Consider the following 19,455-nt stretch of genomic DNA (forward strand, 5'->3'; position numbering starts at 1 on the left):
TCTGCCCAGGGGCTTATCAATCTTGTTAATTCTTTCAAAGAACCAGCTCCTAGTTTCGTTGATCTGTTCTACTGTTCTTTTGGTTTCTAGTTCATTGATTTCTGCTCTGATCTTTATTATTTCTCTTCTCCTGCTGGGTTTAGGCTTTATTTGCTGTTTTTTCTGTAGCTCCTTGAGGGAAGAGTTTTTAAATGGAAGTTTACTGGGACAAATCAAAACCATCTCCCAGCCACTGCTCTAGGGGAGCTCTTTTCTGCTATGTAGGTATGGGAGTTGAATTAGTTTCCTAAGGCTGCTGCAACAACACAAATGTGGTGGCTCAAGACAACACACGTTTATTCTCTTACAGTCCCGGAGTTCAGAATTCCAAAACCAGAGTCACTGGGTTACAGTTCATTTCCTTGCTTTTCCAGCTTCTCAAGGGTTCCTCAGCTCGTGGTTCCTTCTGTTCTTCAAGGTGAGCAGTGGGTGGTCATCTGCTCACATGGCATCCCTCTGACACTCTCCTCCCCACCCCATTACTTATAAGGACAGTTGTCCTTAAATTGGAGGCACACCAAGATAATCCAGAATAATTCCCCCAGCCATCCGATCGAAGCTCCTTAACCACACTTGGACCGTCCATCCATCCTGCCATGTACAGTTACATATTCACCTCTTCTGACGATGAGGACATGCTCCAGCCTTCCACAGAAGCATCGTGAGCCAGCACCTCACTGGTACCTAAGAATATTTTCTGTTGCCAGAACTGTCATTATGGCTGGTGGAGATGAACTCCTGAAATCCTGAGATGGAAACAGAAGTGAATTTTGAACCACTGAAACAAAACTATTAAAGGGACCGGGAATCATGGAAGCGGTGCCTTCCAGAGCTGGCCTTGCAGGCATTGTTGCTGGTCACCCCAGAAACCTAACTACTGTTTAGCACATTGCTTCTGTACCATAAATGCATCTGGACTTCTCAAAGCCACCTCCTAAATGAACCTAAAGATATCAGTCATTTCTAAAGCAGCCGGGACTTTGAGAAGACTGTGTGCCTATTTTACCTTACTTCGAATGGGGTATTTCGGTCACTTAGTAGAGTCTTAGAAACACCTCAACAGGGGCGCCCGGGTGGCTCAGTCGGTTAAGTGTCTGACTCTTGGTTTCAGCTCAGGTCATGATCTCAGAGTCGTGGGATAGAGCCCTATGTCAGGCTCTGCGCTCAGAGCGGAGTCACTTGGGATTCTCCCTCTCCCTCTACCCCTCCTGCTGCTCATGCTCTCTCTTGCTCTCAAATAAATAAAATCTTAAAAAAAAAAAAAAAACCACCTAACAAAGGATATCATTTGATGGAAGCTCGTTCACTCAATTAAGATTCTACCCCACCATGAGCCAGGCGCTGTGCTAAGAACAGCATTTTCAAAGGGGATGGTGAGCATGGCCCCTGTTCTCCCTAGTCTGGTGGAAGTAATTGTGGGAAGAGGAAGAGAAAGGCAGAAATCAAGGTCACTAGTCAGTTGTGGGATGGAGGGGCCCTGAGGAGTTACTAAGAGAGTGATTCGTCCGGGAGGGGGTGGAGGGGATGAGACTGCGGGAAGGCAGAGTTGTGCACCCTGCCCAGCAGGCGCAGGCCCGCAGGGGTTACTGCCTTAAGGAAAAGTTTTCATTTCAGTGGGGCAGAATTCCCTGTTTTTAGGAGCTCAGAAAAAAAATGGTTTGAAATAGCATGAAATGACAATATGGACATGCCTTAAATTGTGCGCTTCAATTTCCCTGACTGCAAATAAGAATGCTTATTTGAACAGAAATGAGAATTTCTACTTCCCACATAGCCTTTCTGTGGACTCCGTGGACTTCTTATTAAATAATGGACAGAAAAGCAAATTGCTTTCATCTCTTGAAGGGCTTCTTTCTTTCCTAAATGACTTTGAACTTTTTCTCCCCTTTTTTGAGCATTTATAGAGATAAGCATATTTTAAAAACTGACCAGAATGGAACAGTAAACATATTTGAGAAAGCAACTGATTGTCACTATGGCAACACGGAATGTGTCTGACGTTTAGTCTTTCCATTATTCTCTGTTGCTATAGTAATGAAACCTTGTATTCTGACACCATTTCCAAATTCAATTAAAATAAAGCCCCTCTCACCCCACAAGGAGGTTGGAGGGACAGAGCTATTAATGCACAAGATGTATGAGAATGTTCTCTAGCACTGGGACAGAGATGATAGGAGGCACACTTTGCTGCACTTTAATCAAACTGAAAAACACATGCTTAAAAAGGGGAAATATATAGAAGCAAAAACTCAGTACAACAAAAGTAAAGCAGATTTTTGTTATTAAATGTCAGCCTTTGGGGGCACCTGGCTGGCTCAGTCAGTGGAGTGTGCGACTCTTGATCTCGGGGTTGTGAGTTAGAGCCCCACGTTGGGTAGAGAGTACTTAAAAGAAAATCAGCCTTTTATCTTAAACACATATAAAAATCGCTTTAATTTACAAGATGTTGAAATTTAACATCAAATAGTTAAAGGAGAATTTCTGTTTCTTTTTAGGAGAAACACATAGTAGGATAAGGGCAATTAAGGGTCACCAAAATTAATAAAGAAATTACTTGGGGTTTTCAGGGGCTTTTTGTGTTTAAGAAAATATGATCTGTTATTTGTCCACTCTGAAACTTATGACTAGCAACCAGATTATTATTATTAAATTCTGAGATGCAATAGTAGAAACATGCTTCAGCTATGCATTTTCGATTAATGAGAAAAAAGCAGGGAGGGATTTAGAAGGAAAAGAAGGGGAGAGCGTGGTGAGAGTGCCGTGTAAAACGAGGGGCACTAAAAAGGAAAGCTAGTGATCATGGAGGAGAGCTCAGGGGAGTTTAGGAACCCAAACCAGGAAAAGGTAGACAGGGGGTCCGGAAAGAGACGGAGCCAGAACCTCTGAGACGGAGGTCTGTGACCTACGCTTATGCTGCAGGGGTTGCTGTTGACGTTAGTGACAGCTCTGTAAGGTGGCACTGCTTTCCACAAGTTCTTTTCAGCTCGACGGTAACTTGGAAAAATCATTTCTCGCCCGGAGAGGAAGTCTTCACAATGGTTCCAGGAAGCAAGGGGCTGGATCAGGGTAAGGGCTCTCCGTTCCACCACAGCCTTGCTGTGTACCTGGAGGAAGTCTGCTAAGTCCTGAGCCTCCGTTTCCTCTCTCATAAAATGATGATGTGTCCTTAATTCCATGCCGTAGTTTCCCCAACTGTAAGCCCCCTGTAAGAGACAAGATGTGCGAAGTACTTAATACTGTCTAGTGCCTCTTCAGCCTCCAGCAAGTGTCGCTATTGTGTTTTCCAGCTAGGAATGAAGGGAATGGGAGGAATTTGGAAAAGACACAATATGGGTGAATTTTGTCTTTTTTTTTTTTTTTGTCTTCCAAGTCATTAAGTTTTTGAGAAATCAAATAATTTGATATGCTATCTGAAGTGGCAGAACATGGTTCTCTGAAGCTGAGCACGGGAGAGTGGAGAGGACCCAGAGCTGGGGCCCGCCCCCTGGTGCTGTGGTCTCAGGCTGACCTCTACTTAGCGGCCAGACCAGCCACAAATCACTCTGCTTTCTTGTAGGACAGTCATGAAAGGAAAACACCAGAAGGACAGAAATAAAGCTTAGAGATGATAAATGAAGTATGATGATAAAGTCTTTTGGATGTATCATTATGAAATTAGAAATCATTTGGGAATATGACTAATCACCTGGATCCCCCATATCCACCTTGTTAACTAGGGTTGAAATCTGTATTTTCACTTCTTGGCCCTGCAGATATAGTGTACGGAGCTCAAGGGCATTAAGAAAGTGAGTGTTTGGGAATGGGAGACAAGCTAAAATTTGAGGTGCTCTGTTTCTAGATCTTGTGAAATGCTTTTTTTTTTTCTTTCTTTTCCTATGTCCCTTCTGCCTTTTTCCTTGTTTCCAAAAAGTCTTGCCAGGAATCACAGCTCCTGTCTTTTAAGAATTTAAATGAGTGGCATCTGGCTGGCTCAGTCGGTACAGCCTGCGACTCTTGATCTCAGGGGCATGAGTTTCAGCCCCACGTTGGGAACAGAGAGTACTTAAAAAAAAAAATTGAATGAGCTGAGTAACCGAGGCCAGCTGTCCAGGCCGACTCAGGGTCCCATTTACATCCGTATTATTGTTACTGTGTGCTGATCACCACTGCTCCTCCCCACAGACAAACAATCCCAAGGGGGGGGGAGACTCAAGAACAAACTTTGCCTAGAGACAGTACAGTAGTGGTGTCTACAAGGCTTTCCATGGAAACTGGTGAAGAAGTGAAGTAAAAGCCATGGACAACGTAGCACCGAGCAGCTCTTAGCTCCTAACCTCTGATGGATTCCCTGGCTAAGGCTACCGCTCGAGGGGATTCTATGACCATCGTCCATCCCACAGCCCGAAATCTAAATGTGTTTGGGAACAAACAGTAAATGCAAGGTCCCTGCTGGGTGCTGGGGGTAAAAGACAAGTTGACATGATCCCTGCCTTTGAGGAGCTTATAACACAGTCCAAAAATGTTTGGAAAAGGTTGGTATCGGGTGTGTGTGGTGGAGAGGAATTGTCGTCTCTCTACTCCACTAAAATCTTTCCAAATGTTCGGCCACCTTTAAATATCCTGGCAGGGAGCAGTAACATCCATTGTGAGTGACGGCCCGCACAGGGTTTGAGTGTCCAGACTACCTGGGCCTAGACGCCAGATCCCTTTGTGCAGCCTCGGAGAGACACTTCCCAGCCTTCAGCCACCGGCCCCTCCCCCACAGACTGGAAGGAATAGAGGGTTCTTGTAATAGTGAAGCAGATTCATGCAGAAGAAGCCCTTAGATCAGTGGCTGGCACACAGCAGTACTCAATAATCATTTTCGAAATGAGATGAGGAAAGAGAACTGGCCAGGGAATGAAAATCTCCCAGCTCCAAAACTCAGTACAATTCTTACAAAAGGAACTCAAGAATGCGCATGCATAGAAAACAACCAAGAGGTTACAAAAAGGCGCAGTAATTTCTCAAACTGAGAAAACAATATGATTGATCTTTATTACAAAAATGATATTTATGCAGTTTTTCTGTTGATACATTATGCAAAAAAGGGCCAGATCAATTTCACTAAATATTCAGTATATATGTGGGATGGGGTGATTTAAAATATAGGCTATTCTGCATGAATAAACCTCATTCTGCAAGGGACTCCCAGATGGTCAAGCCACAAAACTGTTAAAACTGTTTTCAACAAGAGGCCTCTCTGACTGCCAAACAGGAGAAAAAAACCAGAAGGGTATATACACCAAGAGTGAATTTTTAAAATGGACTCCAAAGAGAAAGTGACCAGGCACACATTCCAAACTGCAAGAATAGATTTGGAATCGATCTGTTTCTCCCATGGGCAACTCCATGTACAGGTGATTTGCTGGAAAAGTATTATGGATGACTTTCCTAATAAACATTGGCCCACACTATTCTATTCCAATAGAAACCAGACCTCCCACCACAAACAAAAGTGGTGACCCAACCACAGCCAATGCTAACTGGAATGCCCGGACCCATCCGACTGCTCAAGATTCGGTACCAGGCTGATCTTCGAAATTAAATCTGCTCTCCCTACCGCTTGCTATTATCAGTACCATTTTTAAGTAGCTTGTGTCCTAACATTTCTTTTTTTTTTAAGATTTTATTTATTTATTTGAGAGAGAGAATGAGAGATAGAGAGCACGAGAGGGAAGAGGGTCAGAGAGAGAAGCAGACTCCCCGCTGAGCAAGGAGCCCGATGTGGGACTCGATCCCGGGACTCCAGGATCATGACCTGAGCCGAAGGCAGTCGCTTAACCAACTGAGCCACCCAGGTGCCCTGTCCTAACATTTCTTATTTTTCCCAGTTATAAGAGAAAATCCAAAGGAAAAGAACTGCAACAATTTCTATAGGAACCACACTGGTTTTCCATTCAATGTGAATTTTTTAGAAACATGAAATTTGCTGGTGAAAAACTTTCACTGTCATTTTATACACTCTTATAATTTACCTGAGGGATGATGAAAATTGCAAGCAACATCTCAGAGGACAAAACAGAGTGAGTTTTATTTTGTCAATGTTCAGTTCAAGTCAACAAACACACTTTTGCCAGCCTAACAGGTAATGTGCGAGGTGCTAGCGATCAGCGGGAGAAAGGGCAGAGCAGAAGAGTGGAAATCTAAATAGAATATGTATAAGCACAGAACTCTTATGAAAAAGGACAAGTTGATCTGTTCTCAGGTTGTCAGGGAAAAGCAGGTTTTGAAGAATAAGAGTATGTCACACGGACAAGCCAGGAGGAAGCAGGACGTGCTCGAGGCAAACACAGAGGGCAGAGACGGCGTGACACAGTGACTGTTCATATATAATATAGGTTATATCACATGAACAGGGGGACTTCTTTCTTAACTAAACCGCATTTGGAGGAAAGACAGCACCAGTGACTTTCTTCTTTCCCTTTGATTAAACAATAGGCAATGAAATAGAAATATTTTAGCTAACGATTACATTCTCATTCTGAGACTTTTAATAAGCTGTGGCCAGGCAGAGCCTAGAACAGCCTTGTCTAATAGAAATATAATGCAAACCACACGTATAAGATTAAATCTCCTATTAGCCTCATTTTAAAAAGTAAAAAAAAAAAATCACAGGTAAAATTCATTTTAAGAATATATTTTCCTTAACCCAATTATGCAAAATTTTATCATTTAACTTTTAATCAATATGAAAATTGTCAGTGAGGCATTGTGCATTTTTAAACTAAATCTCTGAAATCCTGTGTATATTTTACTCTTACAGTACATCTCAATTCAGATTCTAATTTATCAGAAATACTCTATCTGTATGTATGCATGTATGTATGTATTTAAGTAAGCAAGTAAGCAAGCTCTAGACCCAATGTGGGGCTTGAACCCCTGACCCCAGGATCAAGAGTCACATGCTCTACCAACTTAAGCCAGCCGGGCGCCCCTATTCCATCTGTAATTAGATTTCAAAAAATTTACAGTTGAAAAAGTAGATTCACATAACTCAAGTTTTCCAAACATACTTTGAAGTTATCCAGGCCCTGAATTGTTTTTAAATTAAAATTAAATAGAACTAAAATTCAGTTATTCAGTTCTACTAGCCACACTTCTGGCCAGTGGCTACAGCGGTTGAACAGCTCAGTTCTAGAGCAAGTGTGTAAGAACCTCAGGGTCAAATCTCTAGCCTGAAATTAGTATTAACAAAAACCAAATCAGGAAACAGACTACCAGGTTCGTAATGGGCTCCCAGTCTTAGGCATTTTGGATTACCCTCATCTCTGCCTTGTTGGTGCACGTCCACTCACACAAGTTATAGCTGAGAAGGAACAGCGAGGCTCTCTGGAAAGGTCTTGCAATCAGCAAGGAGATTGAGGTTTAAGTGCAGGAACCTGCAAGAGTTCATCTGAAAGCGGAAGGTTCTTGGTAACTTACGCCGCGCGCTGGGACTTTCCCCAGCTAATGGGGTCGCAGAGGGATTCAGGCGGTGCATGTCCCCTGAAGGGGACAGAGTCTGCTTATGCCTGGGACGGGGCGTTCTCCTGCCTTCTCATCGCACTCACCCCAGAGACATCCACCATGAACGGGGAGCCAAAATTGTAAAATCTAAGTTCTCATAACTTTCAGAAGCACACGTTTTTGTTCTTTGACGCACACGTCTAGGCATGCTTCTTACAGACTCACCAGGGGAGTCTGAAAGATTAAAGTGACCGGCGCCTTTCAAAGAGCCTATTTCAGAAGGTCTCCCTGTTTCATGGAAGAGAGCTCCTCCAGGAATATTCCCCCGGAATAGTCCATTCTTTGCTCACCGAACCTCCTTGAGCGCCCGCCCCATCCCAGGCGCGGCGCTGCGCCCGGACGGCCGCACCACGGGCCACGCGGCAAGGGCGTCGGGGAAGGCGCCCCGGCGGAGCGGGCTGCAGCAGAAACACGCGCCCGCACGCCCCGCCTCGCACAACCCTGCGCCACGAGCTGCCGGCGGCTGCCCTCGAGGCGGCACTGAGCGTCCGCGTGCGGGCAAAGCCCCGGCAGGGAGACGGCGTGGCAGGCGGCGCGGGGCTGCGCACCAGGGACGGACGGCTGCCCCGGGGACGAACCGCCAACCCGCGGCCCGACGCCGGCGCGCAGGCCCCTCGGTGGGAGCACGGCGGCCGCACGCGACGTCCCAGGGCCACCGTGCGGCCGGGCGCCGAGGCCGGGGACGCGGGCGGCGGAGCGAGGCGCGTGGGTGCGCGCGGGCCGGAGGGCAGCGGCCGCGACGCGGGGCCGAGGGCCCGCACCTGGCGTCAGGGCGCCGGCGGCGGCGGCGAGGGGGGCCGCGGACGGACCCGCCGCGCCGCCGGAACCCGCGCCGGCCCGAGGCCCGGGCGGCGGGGGAGGCAAGCACAGAGCGCGGGAACAACGAAGACTCGGCCGACGGGGCCAGGGACTCCGGAGTCAGCTGTGACAGGACTGGTCGAGCGGTAAGGAAATCGCCGGCCTGCGGCGGGGGCCCAGCTAGGCCGCACGTGCCGCGGCGCCAGGGCGCAGCGAGCTCGACGGCCCCCGGGGCGACGCCGAGCCGTCCTCTCCGCCCTTTTCCCAGGTGAGGGTCAAGGACAGGGGTAGAGCTGGGGGGCGGGGCGGCCGGGGCCCCAATCCGACGGAAGAGCGCCGCGGGCTGATCGCTAGAAGCCAATCGGCTTCGACAGCCCACTTGACTGGCAGAGCCGCGCGCCAACTCCTGAGCGCAGAGCGGGAGGCCGCGAATCGCAAGGGGGCGGAATTCCAGGGCACTAACCCGGAACCGGTTGGGGACTCGATTCCCATTGTGAGGCCAGCCCTGGGGCGGGCCCTCAGCCAGAATGGCCATACCACCCGGACCAATGGATGAGCCGTCTCGGACGAGTGGCAGCCGCACCGGCCAATGGGCGGCGGCAAGGGGGCGGGCGAAGTTAGTGGGCGGGGAATCAATGAGGCATCTTTTTTTCCCTAGCCCCCTTAGAGGCGAGCGGGCGGAGGTGCCGCCGGGGTCGCAGGGGAGCGAGTGTGTCCCGGAGGAGGCGGCAGCTCCGCGGACGGTGGGTGCCCTCGCAGCGGGGAAGGCCCCGGCGGGGGTCAGCGGCAGGGGGCTGTCCCCCCCGCGGCCGGCTCTGGCCCTGGGTCTGCGTCGTAGCGGGACCTCGACGCTCCTCGAAGCACCAGCCCGTCCGGGGCGGGTGGGAGGCTGTGGCCGCTGGATCCCGGCTGCGGAAGCTTCCCGCGCGCCCAGTCGGGACTCTGCGTTAATATCCAGGAAGAAGACGTGCCTTCCAGGTCGCCGCATCTGCCGGCAGGTGCGGGCGGGCGCCACCTCCCCCGGGCTGGCCTCCCGGGAGCTCCGTCTCCCCGGCTCTGCCCTGCGGCCCCTTCCCTTCCGGGCGGTCCCAAAGGAGGCGGCGGGGCCGGGGGGCGGGCGTCGTTCCGCTGCGATAACAGGTGGCCCCTAAGTAAACTTCACTTAGTTACCTACCGCAGGTCTCAGGGAAGAGCATCCTGTTGGGAAGTGAATAAGAACATGTGGGCGCGGGGAGGAGAGGGACTTGGGGAGTTGGGGTATTTTGTGATGCTTTCTTTTTCTGAACAGCCTAACGAATTCACAAAAAAAAAAAATTATTACAATTTTTTTTTTTTTTTGGAGGGGACCCATTATTGACGGCCTGGTTTTCCTCCAACCTCTTCATTCTGTCTTATCACACAGTATTTAGGAACTTCATTCGCAAGTGTTAGTCCTTGAAAAAAACAGTTGCCCACAGTTAATAATGTGCCCTTGGTGGTACATCATCTTCACAAGGATTACGTAAGTGAACTACTTATACCTGTTTCCAGCCTGGAAGGAATTGATTGGCCGCTGGGATTTCAGGAAAATGGCAGTTGTCTCTGTTGGGGCATGCAAGATCTATGGACTTGTAGCGGTTGCAACCGCCCAATTCCCCTCTGTAAAGACAGGGAACACAACCGATATAAACGAGGTAGCAATTGACATCTAAAATGGCGTTTTTTCACGTTATGTGAGGTGTTCTATCCCCAGCACTGGGAATATGTGCCGGGCACATAGTAGGAGCTCAGTAAATGTTTAAGTGATTGGGTAACGGATGACAGAAACCCAAGCTGTGTTATATAAGCATCAAAATATAAAGGAAAGAACAAGAAAAAAAAAAAAGATCCTGGAAACATAGCTTCTATCCGTGCAAACATAGCTACCAAATTTTAACTCGAGGTGCACTGATTTGGGTACTTTCTTACGTTAATCAGAAGATGTCAAAGGTTTTCACATAATCATGCCAAAACCGTCTGGAAATCTAAGATACATGTACACAGGAATAATGTGCTAAGCCATATCCATCCTGTAATGTAGTGCGGTATAGTTTATTCATCCTCATCTACTGGTAAATATTTTGGCAAATATTTGTATTTTTATCATGCTTTTACCTTAAAAATATGCTGGCACTTTTGAAATGGTTCAAGAAGCTATTGAAATGCTCTGAAACATTCTGTATCTTTTGGAAACAAAAAGCCATGAATACATTGTATTTAATATGATATGGAATTTGATACTATTTTCGCTCTCTGTTCTATTTTTAAGGACATCTAACCTGATTCCTTACTAAAAATATGTCTTTGATAACCTACTTACTTATTATGGTGGCAACAGAGCCTTTTTACTTAAAATTTTCTCTCACAATGTTTTGTAACTTACTAGGTTCTTACGTTTTTTGGCATAGTCAAAGGGTGGGTAGTTTAAAGGCTTCACTTAATTTCACAAACTGATTCTTGCCTATGTTATCATTATGCTTTGCCCATTGAGGTTTCAGTTTTGGTAGCTTACCCTCCTTGAGTTACTTCGTGTCATTTTCTATCTTTTCCCATCCCCCAATCGCCGTAAGTTGTATTTGTACGTCCTCTTTGTTAGGCATATTGTTATGTATTGAGGATACGGCCCTTGAAACAAGTGGCTCCATCTCCCAGATCCACTAGCGCTGGAGCAGGTGGCTGAGGAAGGCAAGAGCCAAGTGTTCACTTCAGTAATTCTCTGAAGTGAGCTGGGACATAGGTACTAAGAGGGAGCATATCTGGCTGGTGTAACAATGTTTAAGTCAGTTTGCTTCAGTCCTTTTCTATAAGTATATGAAAACAAAATAAATATTTTTATATAAATATATAAAGGATAATATATATATGTATATAAAAGATACGTAAAAATATATTTAAAAGTTTGGGAATCTAGTACCTCAGTGTTCAGTGGCCTCTAGAGGAAAGCTGAATACTTGCCCAGCCCATGGATCATTTAAATTACATAAGGAATGGTAGGCCAGAGTACTAATTAAATGTGATCCTTTAAAATTACAAGTGTTCTAGAATGTTCACTCATCTGAATTGGGATCGAATGCGAAGGCACGGTGCTCATTCTTGTTAGGTGCCCAATTTCCGGGCAGAGGGGACCTGTGTGCACAGAGGCTCCGAACAGGGGAGGAGGGTGACAATGGGTGCCGGGAAGCGGGCCAGCACGGTGGGAGGAGAGGGAATGGCCCGGGAGTGGAGAGGCAGGGGGCAGCCCAGGGTGACAAGTGGGGGTCGGGTGCCAGGGCAGCCGCCCAGGTGAGGGGAGGCGGAGGGAGCCAGAGTGGAGGTGTGTGCTTGTCCTGCAATCCTGGGCACGGCTCACGGGGTGGACGCTGCAGGCTGATGGCGTTTGGCTTCCTTCTCTCTAGGAATCATCCGGGCTGCCTGTGCTACTAGATGAGCGGAGAACTCTGATGTGAACAGAGTGCCCACAAGGGGTTGCCCTGGATTCTTGTGCTTTGTAGCGTTTCCCACTTTTTCACATCTTCTCTGCATTTAAGTTGGGAACATGAAGCAGTTGAAAAGGAAAAGGAAAAGCAATTTTAGTGTTCAAGAAACTCAGACCCTTTTGAAAGAAATTACAAAACGGAAAGAAGTCATCTTTTCCAAGCAGCTCAACACCACGATCAACGTGATGAAGCGGATGGCCTGGGAGGAGATCGCGCAGTGCGTGAACGCCGTCGGGGAGGGCGAGCAGAGGACCGGCGCGGAGGTGAAGCGGCGGTACCTGGACTGGCGGGCGCTCATGAAGCGGAAGAGGTTGAAGGCGAACATGAAGCTGGCTGGCCCCGGGTTTCCGCTTCCCACGTCCGACCTGGACGACTCTCTCACCGAAGACCTCGACGAAAAGATTGGATTCCGCAACGACGCTAACTTCGACTGGCAGAACGTGGCGGATTTCCGGGACGCAGGTGGATCCTTAACTGAGGTCAAAGTGGAAGAGGAAGAAAGAGATCCGCAGAGCCCCGAAGTAAGTAGTGGCCTGTGAGTCCTCCCCCGTTTTACTCCCTCAGCTCCGATGTGGGCGTTCGCGGTGGTCCGGGGACAGCACAGCCCCCAGGGGGCAAGCCCCCATACAAGTAGTACCCAACACACTCATTCCATTTTGTTTTCTCCTCACGTCAGTAATCTCTCTTTGAACCTAAGTATGCTTCTCTTAATGAGAAACACAGCTGACCCTTGAACGACATGGGGGGGGCAGGGCCGCTGACTCCCCCAAGGCAGAAAGCCCTAAGTTTGCACTACCCCAGAACGGGGTACTTTGCACTACCAGTAGCCTGCTGTTGACCCGAAGCCTTATCAATAACATTAACAGTCGATGACCAGGTATTCTGTATGTTATGTATATATCTTACATACTGTATTCTTAAAGTAAGCTATAGAAAAGAAAATATTAAGAAAATCGTAAGAGAAAATACTTTTCCAGTACTGTACTGTGTTTAGCGAAGTTTGTGAGCAAAAATGTTTTGCTTGTATATATATCTATATATAAAACATATCTTTTATATGTTTATATAAAAATATATATTTTCTACATGTTGTCCAAGGCTCAACTGTATTAGTGACACCAGGTGATTCCTTATAAATATTTTTTCAAAACTCAAAAGAAATGGTTTTCTTTGCTCAAACGATACAGAAACTTTTAAGGACACGTTTAGACAAAGTAACAACCGTGAAGTAGAAATAAAGACTGAAAGTTGCCTTTTCCTTTTAGTTTGAGATTGAGGAGGAAGAAGAAATGTTGTCCTCCGTCATACCGGATTCCAGGAGGGAAAATGAACTTCCTGACTTCCCCCACATCGATGAGTTTTTTACTCTGAACTCAACACCGTCGAGGTCGGCCTACGATGAGCCCCATTTGCTGGTGAACATAGAGAAACAGAAGCTGGAGCTGGAGAAACGGCGCCTGGACATCGAGGCCGAGCGGCTGCAGGTGGAGAAGGAGCGGCTGCAGGTGGAGAAGGAGCGGCTGCGGCACCTGGATCTGGAGCATGAACGGCTGCAGCTGGAGAAGGAGCGGCTGCAGATCGAACGCGAGAAGCTCAGGCTCCAGATTGTCAGCTCCGAGAAGCCGTCTCTGGAAAACGAACTCGGCCAAGGAGAAAAGGCCATGCTTCAGCCACAGGACATAGAAGCAGAGAAGTTAAAACTTGAGAGAGAACGCTTACAACTGGAAAAAGATAGGCTGCAGTTTTTGAAATTTGAGTCGGAGAAGCTGCAGATTGAAAAGGAACGCTTGCAAGTAGAGAAGGAGAGACTTCGAATTCAGAAGGAGGGACACTTGCAGTGATGGAGCTCAGTCCCTGTTGAGCCAATGTGTGGAAACCATAGATTTTTCTCTGTATCCAGCACTATAAAAATGGTTGCAAGATTAGCTCTGGGTTGTTTCCTGTTTAATGTCCGTGTTTTCAATAGGAAAAAGATAGTTAAGTGTGGGTTACTGTATACTTAAGTAGCATACTCCATAAAAACGACGTGCCCTAGTGTGAACAGTATAGCAGAAACTATTGTGCTGCACTCTTTGAATTAGTAAAATTACATAGCGTCTTGTTTCAGCTGTGTGCGCTCAGAGTTGACACGTCTATGTAAAATTCTAGCTCAAACTTCGAGCTCGGTGGTTCTCAACAGGGCGGTGATTTTGACCCCTGGATGACCTCTGGCAACATCTGGAGACATTTTTGGTTGTCAGAACGGGGTGTGGGCAGGTTGCTACTGGCGTGGAGTGGGTAGGGGCCAGGGGGCCTACCTGTGTCCTGCCGTGCACGGGCCGGGCCGGCTCCCCGCCCCCAGATTATCCCACACAGCCCAGCAGTACTGCTGAGGTGGAGAAACCCTTTCCTGGCCTGACTGTGCACCTCCAGAGCTTTGGTTTATAGTTTCAGAATATTAACACCTCAGATATTTAAATGGGTAGTTACTTAAGTGGCCAAAGCTTTAACTATGTAACATTAGTGTGTAGTATATTGAACATAGGGAATGATGAGGATGGTAGGTATTTTATCCCCGTGTTTCTGTCTGTAACCTGAGACTCTGAAAACAATGCAGGGAATATCAGAGATTGTCCAAGATGAGTCACTTTGGAAAGCAGTTCATTCCTCCAGCTGTTGATGCTTCCGAAGCCACACACGCTGTGTAAGGTTTAGTTCTCTTTTTTTCTTTGAATTCATGGTCTTAGTTTTGGTAGAAAAGTTGTTATTTCAACCAGATGTACTGAAATCTTAATGTAAGTGAAGGTTGAAGCTAGTAAAAGTGGTACCAATATAGAAATGGTCCTGGTAGTCCATGAGCTTGAAATCAAACAGTGGTTACTTTTTAAATAAATCTTAGCAGCTGCGTGGGCGTGGGGAGGGGGAGGGGGAGAATGTCCTCTGTGTCAGGCGGTGGTGATGAAGAAGATAGTAGCTGTGTGTGAATGGATTAGGGACGCGCTTATCACGCACTGTCTGACCTAATCTGTAGTATTGTCATTCCTGGGTCTGAGGCTCAGAGGAGGAACACTGAGTGGAAGTCTGTGCTGTGTTTTGTCTCTGCCCCTCCCCGAGGACCAAAGTTTGTATCTTCGGCCCCTGTGGTGTCTGTTCTGAGGCCAAGGGCTGGCTTTTAACCTGTTGGCTCGCCTTCAGTCCCCCGCAGGTGCTGTTTCCACAATCCAGGTGGCCCCAGTGCACACTAACCTTGAGAATCGCTGCACGAGATCACTTTGTATTTTCTGATTTCCAGGGCTGACAGTGTAGCTTTAATCCATCTCTTCTTTTGACAGATAAACGACCTGGATTCTGTGTTTGTTCCTTGTTAATTTAAGAATGTCTTGACACCATATGTGATATTTGAGTAGGGACCTCTAAGGAGAAAATATACTTCTGCTTCGTTACCTTGACTTTGAAATAGTGTTATTTTTCTATAACCGAAATAAATGCTTCTACCGTAGAAATAGCCTTTGCCTATACTAACTATCTGGAAGCTTGCCGTTTGCAGTGGTCACCAGCGCTGGGGCGATTGAGGTTTTTAAGGGAGAGCCCCCCCAGCGAGCGCTCCCGCGTGTGGCAGGCCCTGTGCAGGCGCCCTTCCCGCGTGATTTCATTCGCTCTCCCAAACCACTCCTGAGCTACGTGCGCCACGTTATCCCTGCTTTTACAAGAAGGGAAAGAGTGCCTCATCCATTCAGTGACACTCCCGAAGAAGGGTATGCCGGTGCTGACCCCAAGGGCCCCCAGGAGGAGGAGCGAAAGTCTGCAGGTGCGGTCGTCAGCAGGGCTCAGCAGGGCGAGTGAGTGGCTGGGCCCGGGCTTCGTGCGACAAGCCCTTCCACGCGCCCTGCGATGGCATCTCTGTCCGTAAAGTGGACGCCTCGGCACCTGCGCTGCCTGTGTTCCTAGTTTGCTTTAAATAAAACGGTATCTAAACTCTAAAATGCCGCTTCAGTGCAGGGGGCTGCCAGTGCTTAGATTTAAGACCAGGAGAGGGTAATTCCCCGGAAGCAGAGGCACGAGGGCAGCCATACTCCTTTTCGGTGGGGCACCCTCACCCTTCAGTTCCTGGAAGAGACGGTTTTTATTTTCCTTCAGCAGCTTCTTGCCCTGCGGGGCCTTGGCCTTCTCCCTCCCCCAGCTGTGGGTGGATTGGGCTGCTTCCCCGCGCTAGAAAACCCGACTGGTGGCTTTCTGAAGGGCGGGCACACTTGGAACGAGCCCCGGGCTTGGCTACGGCCCTGTCGTCCCCACACCGGCGCTCGGGGGCTCCTGTTGCTGCTGGTTGCAGAGGAAATGCGGGTGAGCTCCTTCGGGCGGCGCGGGTCTTGGCCGGGCTCCCCCGGTCAGCAGGTCGGCCGGGGGGCTCAGCTTCTGCCCGGTGGGGTGACTGTTGGCTGGCGCGAGGCGACTCCACTCCGTATTTGAGCCTCTGACAAAACAGCTTAGGCTTGATTTCGTGGGGCCGGCAGGAATTCAAAGCGGAAGAGCAGAGATGCTCCGGGTGTCCTGAGGCCGAGGCCCCGCACGGGCACTTCACGGCCCCGCACCGCCTCTGCCAAAACAAACCACAGGACCGGAGCAGAGTGGAGAGCGGAGGATGGAGTCCACTCTCCACAGGAGGAGCCCTGATGTTGTTCTGCAAAAGAGGGGGCTACGGGGCGGGGTGAGGAATCGGGGCCATTTTTATCTTCAACTCCATCTCCACGCGGGTTTCCTGGGGATGCTCCTGACTCCAGCGGCCTTGCTGGCTTAGCGTATGTCCTGCACCGAAGTACCCCGCTGTGGAAATGCAGTCCTACGCTCATCCTGCTCCTAAGGATGCCCTTTTGTAAAGATGCTGCGTTAGAAGAAGGAAGGGCCCATAAATTTGCAGTAAAAGAAAAGTGTTCTCTCAGGCTTTTTCTTGCAGATTAAACAGTCTTTGTAACTTGAGAATTCTTGCTTCTCTCATTTTCCACCTCATTTGTCCATTTTATACTGCTTTGCTTCTCCCCTCTTTTAATTCCTCTACCTCTTCTATCCTGAATAGAAATCGGATCCTAGTGCTCTGAGAATATTTTATTTTAAATTAATAGCTACCTTTCCCTGTCTTTCTGACCTTCACTCTGTTGTGTGTGTTTTGAACTCAAACATTTTCCCCTGGGTCCTCTGCATGTGCTTAAACATTCTACTTCCCTAAAAGTAAATTTTTTAAAATCGTGTGACTTTCAGTTTGTCAAGGCTTTCTAGTCACTCTTCTCTGACCACAGGTTGTACCTTCTACAGCTCCCAGAATACTAACCGCCTGTGAGCTTTTTCAATCTGTGACTTTTTCCCGACTGTATGCTCCTTTATACACGGACCCACCAGGCGGGCTTTTAGGCAGTGCCTTATTTAAAACCCAGAGGAGGACGGTCAAATGTATCACTTGGAAGTACACGTATCAGGAAGGGCTTAGCGAACATACAGCTAGAAGACCAGAGAAGACCCGTCTGGGGGGGACACGCTAAATTGGTCGCTGAAGTCTCGAGAGATTAATTCACCGCTATCCAGAGGGGCATCGTGACCCTGTTGTTTGAACTGAGATCAGTGAGACGTGAGAAAAAGTGATTACACAATTTGAATTTTGATAAGGAAGTTCTGAGAATTTTCTCAATGAATTTCTTCAGGAAGCACCTTTTTTTTTTTTTACCATTTATTTTTCTGATGTGACCCATTCACCTTAAAAAAAATGAGTAAGTTGAATTAGAAAGTCCATCTGCCGCCTCCAACCTCACAGGTCGTCCTTAGTGTGGTACCATTTGCTGTCAATTCCAGAGCTTCCTGCGTCTTTCTTCCTTTCTAATCCTCCCTGCGTGACAATTCCAGAATAGATTTCCCCACGCACTGCTTTCATTGCGTCCTGAGAGTTAATTAGCAGGACGTGAAGTCGTGGAAGACAAGAGTTCTGGAAAGACCACAGGTCCGGTCTCAGCGCCGCTTTATCAGCTGGGGCGTGGCGGGCCGTCAGTGTGTCCGGGCCTCATTCTTATTATTAATCAGCTTAAAGCTAGAAATCAGCTTAAAGATATTAGAAATTTGTCTTCCCTCTCACGAGTTCCCCCCATTACTTCTGAGTCAAGTGTAATGTCCTCAAATGTTCTTTGCCCTGTTTAAGATGTTCTACCCACATCACTAAAATACGCTTGTCAAGCTGCTCTCCAAATGCTTCGTGGATTTCCAACCCCTTTGCCTTTGATCATGTTGCTTTCACCCTTGACCTTTTCATTTTCTATCCCAGAGTGACCATCAGCAGAGCAAAGTTTTTTCAGATCTAGGGACTTTGTCATTTCCATCGCTCTCTACCATATTTTAAAATAACCAAAATTAATTTCACTGAATAAAATTAGAATATTTTATCATATAAAAAATGGTATCTTTATGTCTTTCAAAGTCTCCCTGAAGTCCTTTTGAGTTAAATGTTAAAACGTCAGTCCACCCAGCTTATGACCCTGCCACCGCCTGTCTGAGAAGTGCCCCCTAGCCACAGAGCGAGCACAGGTGGCCAAGTGTGTCCGGGGACTTTGTTCCTTGGGCCACATCATACCCACGCACGCTAGGAGTAGACTTCGCTTGGCCCTGTGGTCTCTGAGCTAACGCTACCATTCGGAGAATTCTCTTTCCCATTGAAGATGACCTGTGTCCTGACCCAGAGCTTGTGTTGCTTTTGACGGTTCTGCAAACAAACAGGTTGGTAAAGATTTTCATTCTGACTTACTCACTGTGTGGATGCCTCTAAACATCCTTCACTTCATCCCAAGCGTGCTGCTGAAACGTTAGCACGTTAGACGTGGGCCAAGGCGTGAGGGACTGCTTTAGTAAAAAAGGACTGCGTAGGGTGACCAAAATGGAACTGGTAATACTGGTAAAATCTGGGACAGATATCCACTTGTTAAAATACACATTAATAAATTGTGTATTGTTTTCCTAAATACCCCCAAGCGGGTAAAGTTACTGCCCTGATACAGCTAAAGCCTGTCTGTTCTGAAAGGAAGGGGACTCTGGGCTCTTTTACTACTGTGATCCAGGTACTGGACCAGGAACGTGAAAAATTTTAATTTTTTAATCTTCCTGGGTTTATTGATTATTTTTTTCCAGAAATCACTGTATCTCTCATCTTCACAGTGCAAGGAGGGTCAACTTGACGTCACACTGTAGGAATAGCGATGAGGGGCTGAAGCCTGTCCACATCTCCCATTCTCCTGCGACAGTGGTTGGTTCAAATTCAGGCACATAACCCATTCAGAGCCAATGTATTTGTTGGACCTTCTGTGAAAGATAAGCTTCCATGCTTCCTATTGGCATCTTAGCTCCCCATAAAGATGAGCTGGCTGGACAGGTATAGAGCTGTTTTGGCTACAGGGAGTGGGGCAGTTGGGAAGTCTCTGTATGACGCCTATCAGGGAAGGCTGAATAGAGAGCGTAAATTTGAGTCCTTGAGGACATTATTTGAACTGCTCGATCAAACCTCACCTGTTACTGGAGATGATTCTGAATTTTCAGCCTCACAAATCAATGAATTTCTCCCTGTTCCGCATTTTCTTAGATTCTGTGATTT

At 47.6% G+C, this 19,455-nt stretch overlaps 1 protein-coding gene across 3 annotated transcripts; it reads left to right on the forward strand.

Moving 5' to 3' along the window:
- Positions 1-9,018: 9,018 nt before the first annotated feature.
- Positions 9,019-15,280, forward strand: MSANTD4 (Myb/SANT DNA binding domain containing 4 with coiled-coils). 3 transcript variants are annotated; one of them, XM_028106020.1, is made up of 3 exons: positions 9,019-9,362; positions 11,778-12,379; positions 13,124-15,280. In XM_028106020.1, exons 2-3 carry the CDS (start codon positions 11,918-11,920, stop codon positions 13,697-13,699), a joined length of 1,038 nt encoding a protein of 345 aa, XP_027961821.1. In that variant the 5' UTR covers positions 9,019-9,362; positions 11,778-11,917; the 3' UTR covers positions 13,700-15,280. The 3 variants fall into 3 exon arrangements, with proteins under 3 accessions (XP_027961821.1, XP_027961822.1, XP_027961823.1); XM_028106021.2 differs by having other exon boundaries at positions 9,025-9,107; XM_028106022.2 differs by lacking the exon at positions 9,019-9,362 and adding an exon at positions 9,755-9,865.
- Positions 15,281-19,455: the final 4,175 nt, after the last annotated feature.

Source organism: Eumetopias jubatus, unplaced genomic scaffold (genome assembly GCF_037043125.1).
Source record: "Eumetopias jubatus isolate StellerSeaLion01/CBP00866 unplaced genomic scaffold, mEumJub1_p1.0 scaffold_13, whole genome shotgun sequence".
Taxonomy (NCBI): Eukaryota; Metazoa; Chordata; class Mammalia; order Carnivora; family Otariidae; genus Eumetopias; species Eumetopias jubatus.